At 37.3% G+C, this 17,119-nt stretch overlaps 1 protein-coding gene across 3 annotated transcripts in view; it reads right to left on the bottom strand.

The window, feature by feature from the left end:
- Nucleotides 1-17,119, bottom strand: part of Tenm1 (teneurin transmembrane protein 1) — an 825,611-nt gene that overhangs the window by 142,783 nt on the left and 665,709 nt on the right. For all 3 annotated transcript variants that reach the window (XM_026784949.1, XM_013350458.2, XM_026784950.1), the window contains one exon: nucleotides 664-783. In XM_026784949.1, the coding sequence (XP_026640750.1) occupies nucleotides 664-783 (120 nt within the window). The remainder of the gene's footprint in view (nucleotides 1-663; nucleotides 784-17,119) is intronic.

The following is a 17,119-nucleotide window of genomic DNA, read 5'->3' as shown; positions in this document are numbered from 1 at the left end:
AATCCTTTCTCGGAGTGAAAAGGCTTAACTTTGCGGCCATGCTTCCCAGGTCTCAGAGAACCTTAAGAAATCATTAGAAGTCAGAGGGTTGGTTTCTTGATATTAACTCAATATCATTATATGGGTTGGCCACAATTGTCAGCAAATCAGTTGGGTCACTATGGAAATAGGTGACCCAGAAGGGTGCTTTGTTTTTGTGATGCTAGGGATCAAAGGAAGGCCTTGCCCATGCCAATTCTACCATGCTATCCCTCAGCTACACTTGAAATAGCAGGGAAACCCTTAATTAACATGATGGGATTCCGAACTTTTAGAGGAAATCTTTCTACATGGCCATTTCTAAAAGAGTTGAAATGTTGGGAAAGAACAGCCTATGTATTTCAGACTTCATCATTTATTATTGGCATCATGTCACTAAAATTTGAGGTTAGATTTGTAAATGGAATTAGGGGACCACATGCTCAGTGTTTCAGGAGGGCTTGAAAATAATAGTGTAACGGGAGAAATTTGGCTTGACCTAAATTGGAAAGAGAAGGAATAAATGTCACCATTTGCTTTTCTAGATATAGCGAAAAGGAAAATGGGTCTTACTCTTCCTGTAGCTTTACCTATGGCTAAATGTCAGTACTCTGCTCCTACAATGAACAGAAGCAAAAGGCATACCTTCCATCTTGCCGACTGATGGTAAAACCATAATCACTGTGATGCAAGAAACTGACATTGACTCCCACAAGAGGGGTTCCGTCCACAGCTACCACTTGGCCTCGAATCACACAGGCACGCCTGCAACAAAAGATCGAAGGAAATCAGAAAAGCAAGATAAAATAAGAATATAGATGTCAAGTTGTAGCAACTTCAGAAAACACTCAAGACTAGTGAAGAAAACAGTCATTTCACCAACCAGAAATAACTACTAACAGTATTTTGTGGATAGTTAGCTTTTTACACATCAACACTGAGATTATATTAGGTATCATTCGTAATTCTGACATTTTACGTTAATATTATATTATCGGTATTATCTGATACATCGAGAACATGTATTTCTGTTATTACATAATTTATCCATAAAGCAATATTCCATTACTTGTTCAATTTACCTTTTATTTGAAGACATGCTGTTTCTTCATTTTTTTCTGTACTGAACTTATCTCCTTAGGAGAGTGCTCTATTTATGCAATTTTACTTTATTGCTTGTCAAAATTAAAATTAATAACTTTATTTAATATACAAATGCTTTCTAGCTATGATTGAAGTCCCTATTGACCACCTACATCCCTCTTCTTTCTGGGCTTTTCATTATATGTAATCATCAGTATCAGTTTTTGTGTGTATTTTCCATGCATCAATGCATACAAGAATGAATATATTAAAGCTTATGATGCACACTGCCAAGCTACTATGTCTAGAAAATAGAACCAAGCAAGTGAAGTTAAATGGATGACACAGTGTGTGTATATAATGTGCATTAGTAGGTGTGTGTTATGCTTGCATATAGAGGATATCAAGGATAATCTTGGGGAATGGCCTTCACCTTCTACCTTGTTTGAGACAGTACCTCTAATTATTGGCTGCTTTGTGCATCAGATTATGTGGCCCACTAGCTCTTGTGGTTTTCCCTAACTTCACCTTCCCTCTTGTTATAGAAGCACTGGAATTGTAGACGTGTGCTATGATGTCTGGCTTTACATGGATGCCGTGGACCTGAACTCAGCTTGCATGCTAAGTGCTTTATCTACTGAAGCCTCTCCTCACTACCTTGGGTGAACTTGAAGCCTATAATGAAGATACGGTATTCTGTAATGATATTATATTTTCCTTCTCTCATTTAAGTAAAGCACTTATGAATACTTCCCTTTAAAACATACATTTCATTTTTTGGTCAAAATGATATTTTATTCTAGTTCCTAAACAGGACTGTTTCTGAAGGATACAGTCATAAAAGTGCCCATTGCTTTCAGCTCAAAGTTTTCTGAAAAATTATAACACATTTTAGGAGTATATACCTTAATTTAGGGTCATGGAATAGATTGAAATTTAGGACTTTCCCTTGGTCTGCTGTTGGTTGGAGGTGTGAGTAATAAGGAGGGGAGAGTTTTCATCAGATTCTAGTTCTAGCTTTGGAAGTTCTGAACTCTTGTTTATGAGTTTTATTGTTCAAACAGACAAGGTCAAGGAAAAATAATAATGTCAATGATTTTGCTAAAGCCTTGAATATTATGGTCTCTTTTTCCTTTACTACATAGGATTCATGGTGTGCTGGAAAGATAAATCTTAGATTCAGATGGGCCATGATTTTTGGACCAAGATTTTCTGATTAACTTTAATAACTTTACCCTGGGATTTTATATTCTTTCAATATAATCAACACGTGAAGCAAGTGCCTGAAAGCTAATAGTAATAGAAGAGCCTCTGAGAACAGAAACTACACAACCAAAGCATCTCCAGATGAAGAAGATAGGTAGCAACCTCAGCTTGCTCTAGACAATAAACCTCATTTCTAAATTCTATTGCAGTTTGAGAAACTAATTCTAAGTCAAGTTGATAGGACTTATTTGGAGTTCCCCAAGAACAGTCTGCAGCATGTTTTACAAGACATTAAGTATTACACAAAGGGAAATAGTATAATTAGTGCTACCAGAATTTTTGTATATTCTGAGATGCCAGACCAATATTCCTAGTTCTGCGATACAGATCATTGACCTGTAAATTGAACACTAACACCTGCTATGCCGTGTCTGATTCTCAACCATTCTCATGTTAAAATCCTATTTGTTATAACATAGAAGAAACCTACAGTCCTTGAGATCTAGATTTTGAACTACTATTGACAAATCAGACAAATCTGATTCTAAACCCAATGTAACAATAAGGAAAATAAATAAAACCTCTTCATTCCTATAATAACAGCTTATTTTAAGATTTATAATTCTTATGTATATCAGTATTTTGCCTACATGTATATAAGTGTACCACATGAGCACAGTGTTTATGGAAGCCAAAAGAGGGCATTGGATCCTCTGGAACTGGGGTCATAGGCAGTCGTGATTGCCATGTGAATGCCTAGCCAGTGCTTGCTGACTCTATTTAGGTAACACAATTCTAGGCTCACTCATTTTATTTGCCCACATTAGTCTGGTTATTGTATCTTTCCACAGTTGTACTAGACTCAATTATTTTTGTTTTTATTTTGTCAAGCCTGGTTGGCATTATTGTCTATTTTATGACAGACACAGATCTGTCCCTTGCTTTTTGTTGCACTTTTATTTTCTATATAGCTTATATTTATGAAGGATCCAGGGAAGTGAGTGAAAAAGTCATAAAAGCTATCATTATTCTGTGCAATTCCCTGGATTCCTCTCTTCCTTCATTCTGTATCTTATTCTGAGGAGACTTGTCTTTTGACTCTTCTGGTTCTTAATATTCTTCATATTTTATGATGCACACAGGTTTGTATGATAACTACTCATCAAAGTCATCATTATTCAAGACATTGTCTATCCATTCTTCTCATTCATTTCAATCTCCATCCTTCATACATAATGTGCACACACTTATCTTTCAACTCCCCTAATTTTTTATTTCTCATATTTTATGATCCACACCAACTTACAGAATGATAAAGCTTCGTAAAATGTATTATTTTACATTTATCAGTATTGAGTTCTTTTTGTAATGTGTTAGGCTTTGAATGCTCTAAGGTCCCCCAAATATTGCTGCATTTGTTCTCATTATTTACACACTACATGTCATCCACTTTTTCACAAGAAAAATTCTTAGCTCTTTTTATACCTGAGTTAGTGCTTACTCTAATCACTGACCAGTATCAGTCATTCAGTGTCAGTGTAAATTATCTAAACTTAAGGACAATATTAAAACATTCTTCTTAATTTGCAGCAACTTTGACTGATATTGCCTATAGAAAACTAGGGGAAAATCTTCTCAGGCATACTGTATCTCCAAACAAAAAAGTGTTGAGCACAAGTTCTCCCCTAGGGTACCCAGCTTCTAGTGGCCAGTAGAGTTGATGCCTTTATGTTGCCATTTTGTGAACTTCATTTTCTAAACCCAAATAGCTTCCGAATTCTAGATGTTATCCTTATATCTGTCCACCTTTTACTGATTCCCTGAGGATATTTAATTTCTGTACCATTTATATAACTTGCTTTGAGTGTTGGTTTTAGCAGCCTGTGCAACCCATGTATTTTCAAGACTCTGGTTGAGTAGTGAGGTGTACATGGTCATGACATACCTTTGATAAGCCCTATGCTATTTTGTGTACATTTGTTTATTCCCATTGTGGTATCATCTCATTTTGTATCCCAGAGACTACCCGGATTTCTCCAACTGTATCTAATATAGACAGAGCCACTTGACTTGCCCTTGGGACGTTAAGCTTGTCATATCAAAATTCCCTTCAGAGTCGGCCTGTTAACACAGGCTTCTAATTCCAGCTACTCAGAAGGCTGAGGCCAGAAGATCACAACATACAAGACCTGTTTGGGCTACATATGGAGTTGAAGATCAGCCTTGTCAATACAGTGTGGTCTTATTTAAAAAAAATATATATATAAACAAGATGAGGGTATACATCAGTGGTAACATGTATAAGCCTCTGGCTTCAATACTCAGTACCACAACAAAGCAAAATGAACAAAATAAAACCCCAAACTAGCTTAACCTCAAATCCAGGTCCTTTAAGGATCCATGTTCCTCCCCTAAACCATCTCCATTCAATATCATGGAGAAATCTTCAGTCTTTAAGTCAGATGATAGAAGATATGGTCTGGACTGTACCTATGCTGGCTCTGCACCAGCAGATATATGCCCAGTACAATCGTGTGTGTGTGTGTGTGTGTGTGTGTGTGTGTGTGTGTGCGCGCGCACGCTTTGTGCTTATGTACTCTCAATGCCAGGAACTGCATGCTTTGCATCTTTGCTGGATTGCTATAGAGACATGGATGCGACGCCTTGCTTCCTTAAATCTTTAACAAGAACATCTCCTTGCCATGCTTGCTTAGAACAAGGTAAGTTGAACTTAGATGCCTTGTCCAGTGTGACTTTAGAAACACATGTGGGGAAGATCATCCCTCACAAATGTCTCTTTTTCTGTTTTCTGGAGAATACCGCCTGCTTCCAAGCTGCTTGCCTGCTGTCACTATACTAAGGTAGCAACCCCAAGGGAATTGTTTCCTCACTTTAACTAAATGGTGAATCTTCGAAGTGTTTGGAGTTACATTTGAAGAACAGATTTTACTGAGAGCCTTATTTAACTAACAAGCTGCTTGTTAGACATTTCTGATGCAAAAAGTCTAATTCATTTTGTATTTGCTATTTTCATGGCGCAGTCAAATTATCTCTAGCCTTCAATCAACCCTTGGTTCTATTCTCTTCTGTCCTTATTTGTTGTCTTTTGTCTTCTTCTCTGTAAAATTTCCAATATCCATTCGACACCTCTGGCAACAACATTAACCTCAAGAACAGAAGTTGGTTTGAACAACAAGGTTAAAAACTAAATTGCTGAAAGAAGATGTAATTTACTGCATTGTATTTCTGATTAAAATCTTTCACAAGGAAAATGAGGTTTAGGGCCAGAGAAGTTACAGCTATTTGCTTTTGTTGCTATCCTGAGCATAATAAGCAAGCCTTGAAGTATGACATTCAAAAACAAGAACCTTTCTAGCTGGGGATGAAGTAATAGGTGGACAGGTTAGGGGACTTGCTCCATAGGAACCGGTGAGCGAAGTCCTTTCCACAAGCTGAACACTGTACAAGAACACTGAGAGGGCCAGGGCTGGAGAGGCCACATGACTTCTTTGCTCACTAGTGTTTGAATTTTGCCCTGTAAATTCCTGAATTGATTGTCGGTTTGTTTAAGACTTCAAGGGTCAGAGACAGACTGCATAATGAGGCCTGCTTTGAGCATTCTTATCACATCTTATACAGGGGTTAATCATAGCATAAATCCTGCAGCTGGAAGCTGTGTCATTTGGGGTGAAACACTGCTTCTGGGGCCTTATTGGAATATAAATACCTCTGAGTGGTTGTAACAAAGATTTCATGATGTTTCCATTATTCATTGCCATCTCAAAATAAATAGGAAGGTCTTCAGGGTACAATTTGGGATGTCAGTCCTAACGCCTCTGTGGTAATCTTTCGCTCCTATAAGGCAGTGATTCTCAAACTTGATGGGATGTATACCTCAATACCCTGGAGGGTTTGTTGAAGGAAAGATTGAACTTCAGTTGGCATGTCCACAGACTATCTGATTCTGTAAAATCTGATGTGGGACCCGAGAGCTTATAGATTTAACAAGTTCCCGAGTGCTGCGGATCCTGCATGTGTAAAGGCCAAACTTTAGTGAAAGGAGACTATCAGCTGATCAGCCAATTAAGATGTATAAACTCCTAGGAAAGGAGACGGAGAGCACAAACCATAGCAAGGCAGGAAAATAAACAATTTACAATCTTACTACTATGAAATCCTTGAGTTTTAATTCTTCCATAAAAGCCTCCGGATAAAGGTTTGCGACAATTGGCATTTGGGAAGTCACCCTGAAATTGTCACAACAAAAGATGGGTGAACTATCACATGAACTGTGGGATACCTTCAGAACCAGAGGTTATAAAACAGAAATATGTTTTAACTCAATTCATCGGTTCCAGATAAGTGTCAAAGTTTCCTGTCTTATTGCGCTCATTATATGACGCTCATAGTCACGTCATTGCACACGTCATAGCCTATCTGGGAAGACAGTTAGAGATCTCTTGCTCTTTCTTATTAGAAAACCACACCGGGGCCAAAAACTATGTGATTTTTCTCCTCTGTGTCTTTCCAGTTGCCTGGAGTGCACAGCACATGCTCAGAAACAATTAATAGAATTTCAGCTTTTATTTTTTTCAAATCTGAAGTTGTATGGTGCTTGTGTCATATCCTCATGGCAACATTTAAAGGATGTCAGAGACTACTTTGAGGTTCCTATGTGACAGATGCCTTACAGTTCATTTATTAGAAGCCAACATCCTCATCAGGGAGATTTTGTTTGATAATTGACTGCTTCAGAGTATTAAACAATATCTGCGCCATTGGGCAAAATGAATTCAAAATGAATTTGAATTTTCAAATGCTTAATTTATGCACGCTTACCCCATTACTAATTTATATATTATCATATAATCACTGTTCAATATTTCCTAACTTAAATACATTTGAGATTTTTTTAAATACAGGTTTTTTTTTGTGGCAGGAGTATTGGCTTTGTGGGAGCCTAGGCAGTTTGGATGCTCACCTTACTAGACCTGGATGGAGGTGGGTGGTCCTTGGACTTCCCACAGGGCAGAGAACCCTGATTGCTCATTGGGTTGATGAGGGAGGGGGACTTAATTGGGGGAGGGGGAGGGAAATGGGAGGCGGTGGCGGGGAAGAGACAGAAATCTTTAATAAATAAATAAATAAAAAAGAGGATACACAATGTTTTTGATACGTTATCTAGGTCAATACAGCATGACAAAACCACTTAATACTGTAGCATAAACCTATGCTCATGTTCAAAAAATGCGAGTGCAGTGCATGTTCATATGAGAGCCCAATAAAATTTCATTAGTTTTTGCTTAAATAGAGCAGGATGACTTACACCGACTACATTGGTCACTAGCCCAAATAAATAATACTTTCCAAGTGGGAAACATTAAAAGCAGCTGGGAGTATTGTCCATCAACATTTTATGGCAGTGGGAAAGGTGTCACGATGGAAAATGCAGATAGCTTTTTAAGCAGAATTATTTTCCTCATGGCTAGTGATGTTTCAAGTAAAACAAAATGGGGGCACTCACCCTGAGGTAGGGTGGCTATTTTCCCATCTGCCCTGGTAATTGCTTGTCAAAAGTAGGCTTGCTTTGGATGCCTGCGATCCCCAAAGTAATGGGAAAAAGATCAAGTGTTTTGAAGCAATAAGAAAACTGACGACGCAGTTACATTTTCAGTACTGTGTAAGTGCCAGTTTGCTTCATTTAGACACAAGATTATTTTGGTCTGGAATTTGAATCCTGAAATATTTGTCCTGTAAGCCCTTGCAGCAAGTCTTGAATAGTCTGAAGTGCATTTACTTTAATTTTTTTTGTTTCTGTTTTGCTTGCATTTTGATCATCCTAACATTACTCAAATGGTCTACCTTTGCAATCAGCCGTCTGAGGCTTTGTTAACCTCATTAACCTCTCTATCATTCTCTGTGGACCTGCCTTTCATATAATGGAGAGTCATTAAATATAGGGCAGGCCCTTCTTGTTGGGCATCTCCTGGGCATGGATTCTTTTTCTGCTGTAAGGACGGCATGGCCTAGCTATAGGCATGGCTATGCTCTAGCTCTGGCTTCCTTGTAATTGCCACTGCAAATTTCCTAAGAAACGGAATTATTCTTGGCTTCATTTAGCAACTTTGTAGAATGGCCATCATATTTCTTTGTCTTCCTTCCTACCACCTCACAGAGATTTTAGATCAATGGTATTGCCCGGGAAAATGGTGACTTGTTTGAGTTGGGCTTTCCAAATTATTTGCTCATATTGTCTGATAGTAAATATGCATTTTATATAAATAAAACACTAAGCACTTACTATGAAGCAAGTACTATGTCAGACATACTCCACCTAATTTCTCTTAACAACAAAATGACATCTTGAATCAGCTAGAGAGTGACCAAAAGCACATAGTCTGGCCAGGACATAGCAATAAAGATTTGAGCCTTTGAATTTTAATCAGTCAGCTAAAATAAAATAAAATAAAATATTTTTTGTGTGTTCAGATGAGTTGTAGAGAGTTACTGATATCCATAATTAAAAATTCATATCTCAGAACATCTGAATTTATATTTTCATAATAATCAGTTAAATACCAGTTTGAAAACTTCCCCCAATTTCTTTTCATTTTTTCTTGTCCAAGAGCAATCTCAAAGCAGTGAAACTTGCACTTTTTTTTTCTTTTTGGTACTTCCAGGTGTTGACTGCTGATTTCAGTAGCTAGTCAGCACTATAAATCTGGGAACCTTCAGCACTTTATAATTTTTTAAATGTGTCGTTAACATGTGTTTTCTTTTTGAAAATCAGGAGATCCTGCCTTCGCACATGTAACACCTTCCACACAAATGAGATCAAAGTGCTTTATTAGCAACCATCAACAACCCGTCTTCTCACTTAGGACAACAACTGCATCAGAGATAAACAAATGAGGCTTCTCAGGAAAAGGAAAATGTCAAGACAGAATTACAAGGAGCCACACACCCCCAGCACAAGCATATTGGCAGATCTTTCCCAGATGTGGGGAGGTCATTAATAGTGCTTTTTTATTTAAAGAAATGAGGTGAACAGGTGATAAATTTGAGAATGCCAATACCTGTGTTCTTAGCCTACTAGTTTGTTCAGCAATTGTTGCTTTGTGTGTGTGTTTACCAACCACTACTTGCATACACGGTCTGATGCTTTTCATGTTCCTAGATAAAAATATCTGAAAATTTGCCATTAACAAATAGAGTGCTTTCATAAGTAATTCATTAGAAAGTTAAGCAGGAGGCATATGGATTCAAATTTGTACTTCAGTGAAATTACAAATAACTATATTTTGGAATTCTGGGAGTTAGTTACATATGAAATCTTAAAACTGGTAACATGGATGCTTTAATATTATAATAACAATGTATCTCATCACAAACCCTATAAAATACTAAATTTCTTTATTTCTCTTTTTAAAAAATAATTCTAAATCAGTAAATGTTTGCTACACATTGAATTCCTTTTGAGTTCAACTAATTGATGAAGACTGGCTACAGTTTTCCTTCATTAATGATGAACTAGTCAAGGGCTACAGCTTATTTTCTTTCTGTAAAGCCTATTCAGTTTGTCTGAGGGATTCAGATTTTATCAGTGTACTCCTGAGCAGGGTCCTTGAGCATTTATCAGTAAAACATTGTATAATAACTACTAGGTAGTAATTTTTTAAGATAGTTTTGTTTTACTTCTCATTGCACGTAATGTCACACAATCTTACTTTAACGACACCTAAAAGTGAATAGCAGGCTCAGCTTGTGTAAAAATCTATTGTATAAGAGTCCAAGTGGTAAGAAATATTCATGTCCTAATCATCTGGCATACAGACATGCACTGTGAAGACTCTGCTCTAGTGTTAGCTCCTTAGGGATGCTTCTCTGGACCACTCTGTCAAAAGTGATCATTCTTGGTCTCTGACTTTTTCCCTTAAATCTCACTTGACAGTACTTGTTCTTTCCTCAATTTCTTTTTTATTATGGCCTGTGTTCCTTGCCATGCTTGAAAAGATATTGTCCCCTATAGCCTATAGCCTAGAAGAGTGTCTATCACTGGATGAACAAGTGAACCACGTAAATGTAGTAATGTTCATAAATCACAACTGAAATGGTTATCAATCCTCAGATATTCGGGTTACCTTGAAAGAAACTGTAGGATCTATCATGATAATATGACTCTAAAGTGTAGTTAGTGGGATTTTTTTATTATGGTAAATGGAATTTTTTTCATGACTGATTCTTTTCTTTGAATTTATTTACTTAGTACAAAAACTTTAAGTTGCAGTAAAATTTAGAGCCCTAACCAAGAAAGGGTGAGCTGCTTTTATAAAGGTAACTCATTGTCTGTCAAATATTCTTTGTATTTTTCTTATAAGTCATCAATAATTGCTTGGCTATGTCAGTTTTAGCAATTCTTTGTGTTCAGCAGAACCAATTACTTCCATCACGTGTTATTGCTGAGAACCTGTTGGTCAATCTCATTTCTGTTATCGTTTAATGACTTTGTTGTATCTACTAGGATACCTCTTGTCTTATAGCAAGCTAGGTTACCTGTCTCCTCCATCAAATAACTTGAACTTGAGAGCACTGAGTTGATGAACAATAGGTTCATTGAAAAACCTAATATTCTAGATTCACCAAACTTATTTCAATGCATAATTATTTTAAGTAAATACATATTTATTTGATACATTTTTGCAGAGGCAAGGATAAAACATGGGGATTGTAACATGCTAGTAAAGTACTTTATCATGGATCTATATCCCCAGATCATTATTTCTTAATTTTAAATGGAACATAGTATTTTAGTGTATTTATGGGATACAACATGATTATATATATTTACACATATATAATGTGTAATGATTAGATATTGATATTTGACTACTTCTTCCTCTCAAGTATAAACTCTGTAAATGAAAGGACTGTCTTATTTATGTTTATGCATCTATACAATTTTTGGTGCAGAAGAGTTTCTGAAGAAATATTTGTAGAAGGAATGAATAAACACGAAGCTTTGCCGGTCTTAAAAATGTATCATTATCAGAATATTGCTTTGTATTAAGAATGTCAGAGGAATGTGATATCCTTGCTATCTCCTTCTGAAGAAGAAGGAAGTCATACATTACTCTGAAAATACTAGTTTTCAGAAAACATATACTTAAAAATAATGAGTATATATGTGATTACTGTTAGGTTTCAGTCTCCTTTCACGCTGGCAACTTTGCTTACAGTGTTCATCTTCTTGCAACCTTCCTTTAACCTCAGTCTTCAGTCAATAACTTGTTTTGCCATTAATAGGATTTCAAATGGCATATATCTTCAGCTCAGCAAGTGCAGAAAAGCATGTTTTATTAAATAAGATATGGTAAGTAATTATGGCTATTACCAGGTATCATGACTAATCGGGCTTTTATTATTGAATGGGATACAGTAAAAGACGAAGACAGCTTGGGTAAGAAGAGTGCAGGAATTTCCTGTTTAAGGATGTTAAATTCTTTGGGGGTATCTCTTTTGTTTTCTAATGAGTGAGAAGAAAATAATTCATGCTAAAACGAGTACGTTAACAGGAGTATTCCTCTGAACTACTTGATGTTGTTCCTTATTTTCTAGCTTTTTTCTTGGCACTAAATCTTGATTATCTAGCCCACTGAAGGTAGAAAGAATTATTGATGCTTGTACACAGTTATGAATGATGTCAATTATTGGCAGGCTGTGACAGTGGTGGAAGATATTATAAGATAAAAATGAGTGATTACTTTAGTACTGCTACATAATCACATCATCTTTTATGAGTTTTGCTCCTGTGTTGTTTGGAGATTTGGAATCTTACCTTTAGGCTGGTTTTACATTCAAGAATTGTTTTACTTAAGTACCTAATAATATCTGTGCATTCTATGCAACCAATACTGTTTGATTTCATTGGTAAATGTGAAAAGAACACCTGTATTTCAAGATCACTGCAACAAGGTCAGGCATAGAGGTGCATACATTTAAATCCAGAAATCACCAGGTCCAGACCAAGGCATCTGGAGTTTGAGACATCATTGGCTATGTGAGATTCTGTTTCAAAAGGAAAATCATTGTAGCTAAACCACTCAAGGAAATGCTAAATTTTGAACTTGCTTTATGTGAGGCAATATGTTAGGATCTGGGAACATGTCATGGTAGATAAAAGAAAGTGAAATATTCTTTCATATTTCACTCATCAAGAAGTGGGACCCATGCCCTTCCTTTTGAATCTGGGTGAGCTATTTGATGGCTTTGTCCAGTAGCGTATGACACAAATGACATTTGGAAAATTTCTATGCCCATTCATTAAGAGACTGGCATCTCCCATTTCTGTTTTTTGGGACACTCATTCTTACAGGGCAGAGACACAATATAAGAATTGTGACAAACACAAAGCTGGTTATTCACCATGCTATCAGGAAACTCAAATAGCTTATCGAAATTCTGAAGGTACACAGAAAGATTCCCAATTGTTGTCCTACTGTTTCAACCTCCAGCTATTTGATGCATTCTGAGGCCCCACACATAATGGAACAGAGAAAAGGCATCTTGGCCATATCATATCTGAATTTCTAACCCATAGACCTGTGAGATAATAATAAGAAAACCCTTTAATCCATTACCTGAAGCAGTTTGCCAGATAGCAATAGATATTCAAAATGTGGAAAGGGGAAATCTGACTTGACCCTTATTCTTGTAGAACTTGATTAAGGAAGGTTATAAATTGGAGATAACAATATGCAGTAACATACATCCCAGTATGAACCAACAAACAAACCACAATGCAGCCATTGCTCCATTAACAGAAGAAGAGGAAACCTATCACCTTGTTTAACTTCAGTTTGCTTTGTAGTTCATTATGAGTATCACATGCTTAGTGATGTACTAAGTTTGATCCCAGTTCTAGAACCTTTCAGTTACGTGTAGATATTATAAGAGGCCTCTGTAATTATGTTCAACAGCATTGCTGTGAGATTTTAGAGTTTTAATTTTTTTTAACATTTTATAGATTTATTTAGTGTGTGCATTCATATGTGCTGCGTGTGTGTGTGTGTGTATGTTATAGATAGATAGGTAGGAGCATTTGACACAGCACATGTATGTAGGTCAGAGGACAACATTTTGGATGTTGGTTCTGTCTTTCTGCTTTTTTTGGGGGGTCAGGGTTTCTCTAGTGTCTGCTTCTGTTCTGTGTACACAAGCTTCTGGCCATAGATGTGCTAGCATTACAGACACAAGTAACTCCATCTGGATTTTTGTATGGGTGTCAGAGATGAAATTCAGGTCACCAGGCTCACACTGCAAGTGCTTTAAACTGCTGAGGTATCTTCGAGGCAAAACTTTCAGATTTTAAAACTATATTTGAAAATTATTCTAGGTGAGAAATGTAATAATATAGTCTCATCATAAAAGTAGACCTTTTGTCATTTTGGAAGGACCTGAGGTATCTGACATCATGTTTGGTGGTACATAAGACACCATAAATCAGGGTACCCCTTCTTATATGAGTTTATTAGCTGAATCTTAAAGGAAAAGTATATATTAGTTTAGCCATGAAGTATGCATAGCCACTCAGTAAACTAACGGTTAGGAATATTGTTTCTTCTTTTAATGTGATTTTTATCTTTCTCTGTTTTTGGGGCATTTTGAGACAGGGTTTCTCTGTGATGCCTTCACTGTCCTGGAACTCACTCTGTAGACCAGGCTGGCCTTAAATTCAGAGGTCTGCCTGCCTCTACCATCTGAGTGCTTGGATTAAAGTGTGCATTACCACTGGTTGGTTTCTGTTTCATTTTTATCTTTTCTCTATTTTAAAGCCAAAATAAAAGTTCAGAAATTAAGTAAAATGATAACCAATATATAAAGATAATTGGAGAAAGTGATCAGCCCCAGTTACATAGTCATCAAATCTTTTCAAGGAAAGCCACAGAAATTCCATAGATCAGAGTTGAAAACCTCAAATGCCAACAGAGAAACACATGTCACTAGAAAACTGGTAAATGACCTATGATGTGGGAGTGTCATATAGCAATCTGTTGATTTCATTGGTTAAGTAATAAACAAACGGCTTGGGCTCATAGCTTAGAACATAGGTGGGTGGAGTAAACAGAACAGAATGCTGGGAGGAAGAGGAAGTGAGGTAAGACACCTCAGACAGAGACTCGACAGCTCTGCTCTCTGGAGCAGAGACACCATGCTCCCCTCTCCAGGGCGGAGTGAGAGCTCTGCTCTCTGAGGCACACGCGATGAAGCTCCGACCCAGGATGGACGTAGGCTAGAATCTTCCCGGTAAAAGCCCACCTTGGGGTGTGACACACATGATTGGAAATGGGTTAGTCCAGGTGCGAGAGTTAGCCGAGAAAAGGGCTAGAGCTAAAGGGCCAAGCAGTGTTTAAATGAATACAGTTTGTGTGTTGTTATTTCGGGGCATGAGCTAGCCAAGCAGCTGGGGTGCTGGGGATGCAGCCCCGCCGCTCTTATTACTACAGACATAGGTACGATGGAAACAGTGATGCATTAGACAGGCATTGTATGTCCCATCTTGAGGAACCGCTGTCCCTCAGCTCCAGACCGCCTATGATGTAACTGTGTGCCTGGCAGTGCTTAGCTTTGTGAATTTTCTAGAAGAATTTTATAATCAAACTTTTATATTTGGTCTCTTCATAAATGTCAGGCTAAACAAAATGCATCCGTGGCATAATTTTGAACAACATCTGATAAAGACACATGACAAAGAGTAATGTGGGGATCAACTTCTCATAGTTACTAAGTAGATAAATGAGTTTGGCCAGACTTACTGTCAGTGATTGCAGTAACCCTGGTAAGATGTTGTTTTTAAATGCAGTTCTCCATTAGTGAAATGTCTGGCTTTGCAAATTACTGCTGTCATTTAGTTTAATGTACTCTTGTTTTTACATATTTATAAAAACCTTCTACATTATTAATAGTGATTAAATGCTTAGACACTAAAGATCAATAATGCTTCTGTTCACCTATTTACATTATTAAAAAGTAATAAGTAATACAGGCCATGCAGATTATGTGGTTTACTTTGTAGTCATGTTTGGAGTAGATTGAAAAAAGAAAAAAACTCTCATTAGATCTGCCAGTGGGTGCACCCCTCGCAATACTGACTTTCTTGCTCATCTTCTCCCTCCTTCTGTTCCTCATTGGGACCTTAGGAGCTCAGTCCAGTGTTCCAGTGTGGGTCTCTGTCTCTATCTCCATCCATTGCCAGATGAAGGTTCTATGGTGATATGTAAGATATTCATCAGTATGGCTACAAGACAGGGCCATTTCAGGCTCCCTCTCTTCAGCTGCCCAAGGATCTAGCAGGGGACATCTCCATGGACACCTGGGGACACCTCTAGAGTCAAGTCTCTTGCCAATCCTAAAATGGCTCCCTTAATTGAGATATATACCTCCCTGCTCCCATATCCACCTTTCCTCCATTCCAACCGTCCCCTTCCCCCAAGCTCTCCCCACCCCTTCTCACTTTTTTCTCCCCATCTCCCCTTCCCCCCACCCCATCCCCACTCCCAAGTTTCCAATTTTTGCTTTTTTTACCTGTCTACCCAGATGTCGCTCAGCTATGTGGCAAAGGCAAAAAAAAACCCAAAACAAACAAACAAAAATATCAAAAAACGTGATTTGATGAATTATGGCATCTACATATCTTCTATTTATTTGAGAGAAGTTAGTCTATGGTCAAGGTTGTGTAAGAGTCATGAGTTACACTACAGTCACATGCTCCAGTTTTTTTTATTCAAGCCACTGTGGCTCAGTGCAGTGATGTAAAGATCAGGCTTTTGGGACAAGTGTGCATGGGTTCAAATCCAGGGTCTGACACTCATTGTGACTTTGTTAAAATCACTTCCTTAACACCTCAATTCCTTCATTTAAAAATGAAACTTTTCAAGAATCATCCCATAAACAATTTTATGAGAATTAGATGAAATAACACAGATCAAAGGCTAGCAGAGGTCAGACATACAATCAGTACACGATAGCAGTAGCCATGTAGCAAAATGTCCATTTCATGACATTCAATTGTATTCATCTTCAAAGAAGTACTTCATTAGCACTGATTAAAAGTTTATAACTTATGCTCTTAAAATATTATTAACTAAAGTTGTTTTTTTAAGAACTTCTTGGTTTCAAAGTTTCTTGTGTCATTTATCCAAGAAATTTGGTTCATGTCACCAAAAAAATTTAAGGATAAGTGGGAACGGGGCAGCTGTGGTGTAATGGAAAGTTTACAGGGATCGCTACAAAACAAACTTGCTGTCTGGGGGATTTAGTCTCTTTGAATCTCAGTTGTCTCATATATAAAATGTACCAAATACAACTGGCCCATTTCACTGGGATACGTGAAAACAAAATGAAATAGTATGTGCTTAGGTGCTTTGCAAACTAAAAAGTATTATATGGGTGTACCAGAGAGACTGTAATTGTCATTTACATATGTGAACAAAAATGAATTTCTTTTGCCCAAAGGTAAACCAAGGAAACATGAATGCATTTTTTTTTTTTTTTTGGTCAGAGAAAACACAGTTGGATTGCTTGTATTCATGTACTCTCCCTGGACATCTTTCCTGACAGCTAGGACTCTAATAGCAGAGACCTCTGGATGGAGCCCCATTGTTTTGAATTTAAATGCAACTTGCACCTGATTTGGACCTTGTGATTTCAGTCCGGTGCTCCAATGTGGGTCTCTGTCTCTGTCTCCTTTCATCACCTGATGAAGGTTAATATTCAGGAGGATGCGTATATGTTTGTCTTTGGATTCACCTTCTTA

Source organism: Microtus ochrogaster, chromosome X, assembly GCF_000317375.1.
Source record: "Microtus ochrogaster isolate Prairie Vole_2 chromosome X, MicOch1.0, whole genome shotgun sequence".
Classification (NCBI taxonomy): domain Eukaryota; kingdom Metazoa; phylum Chordata; class Mammalia; order Rodentia; family Cricetidae; genus Microtus; species Microtus ochrogaster.
This window is presented reverse-complemented; position numbering and strand designations above follow the sequence as displayed.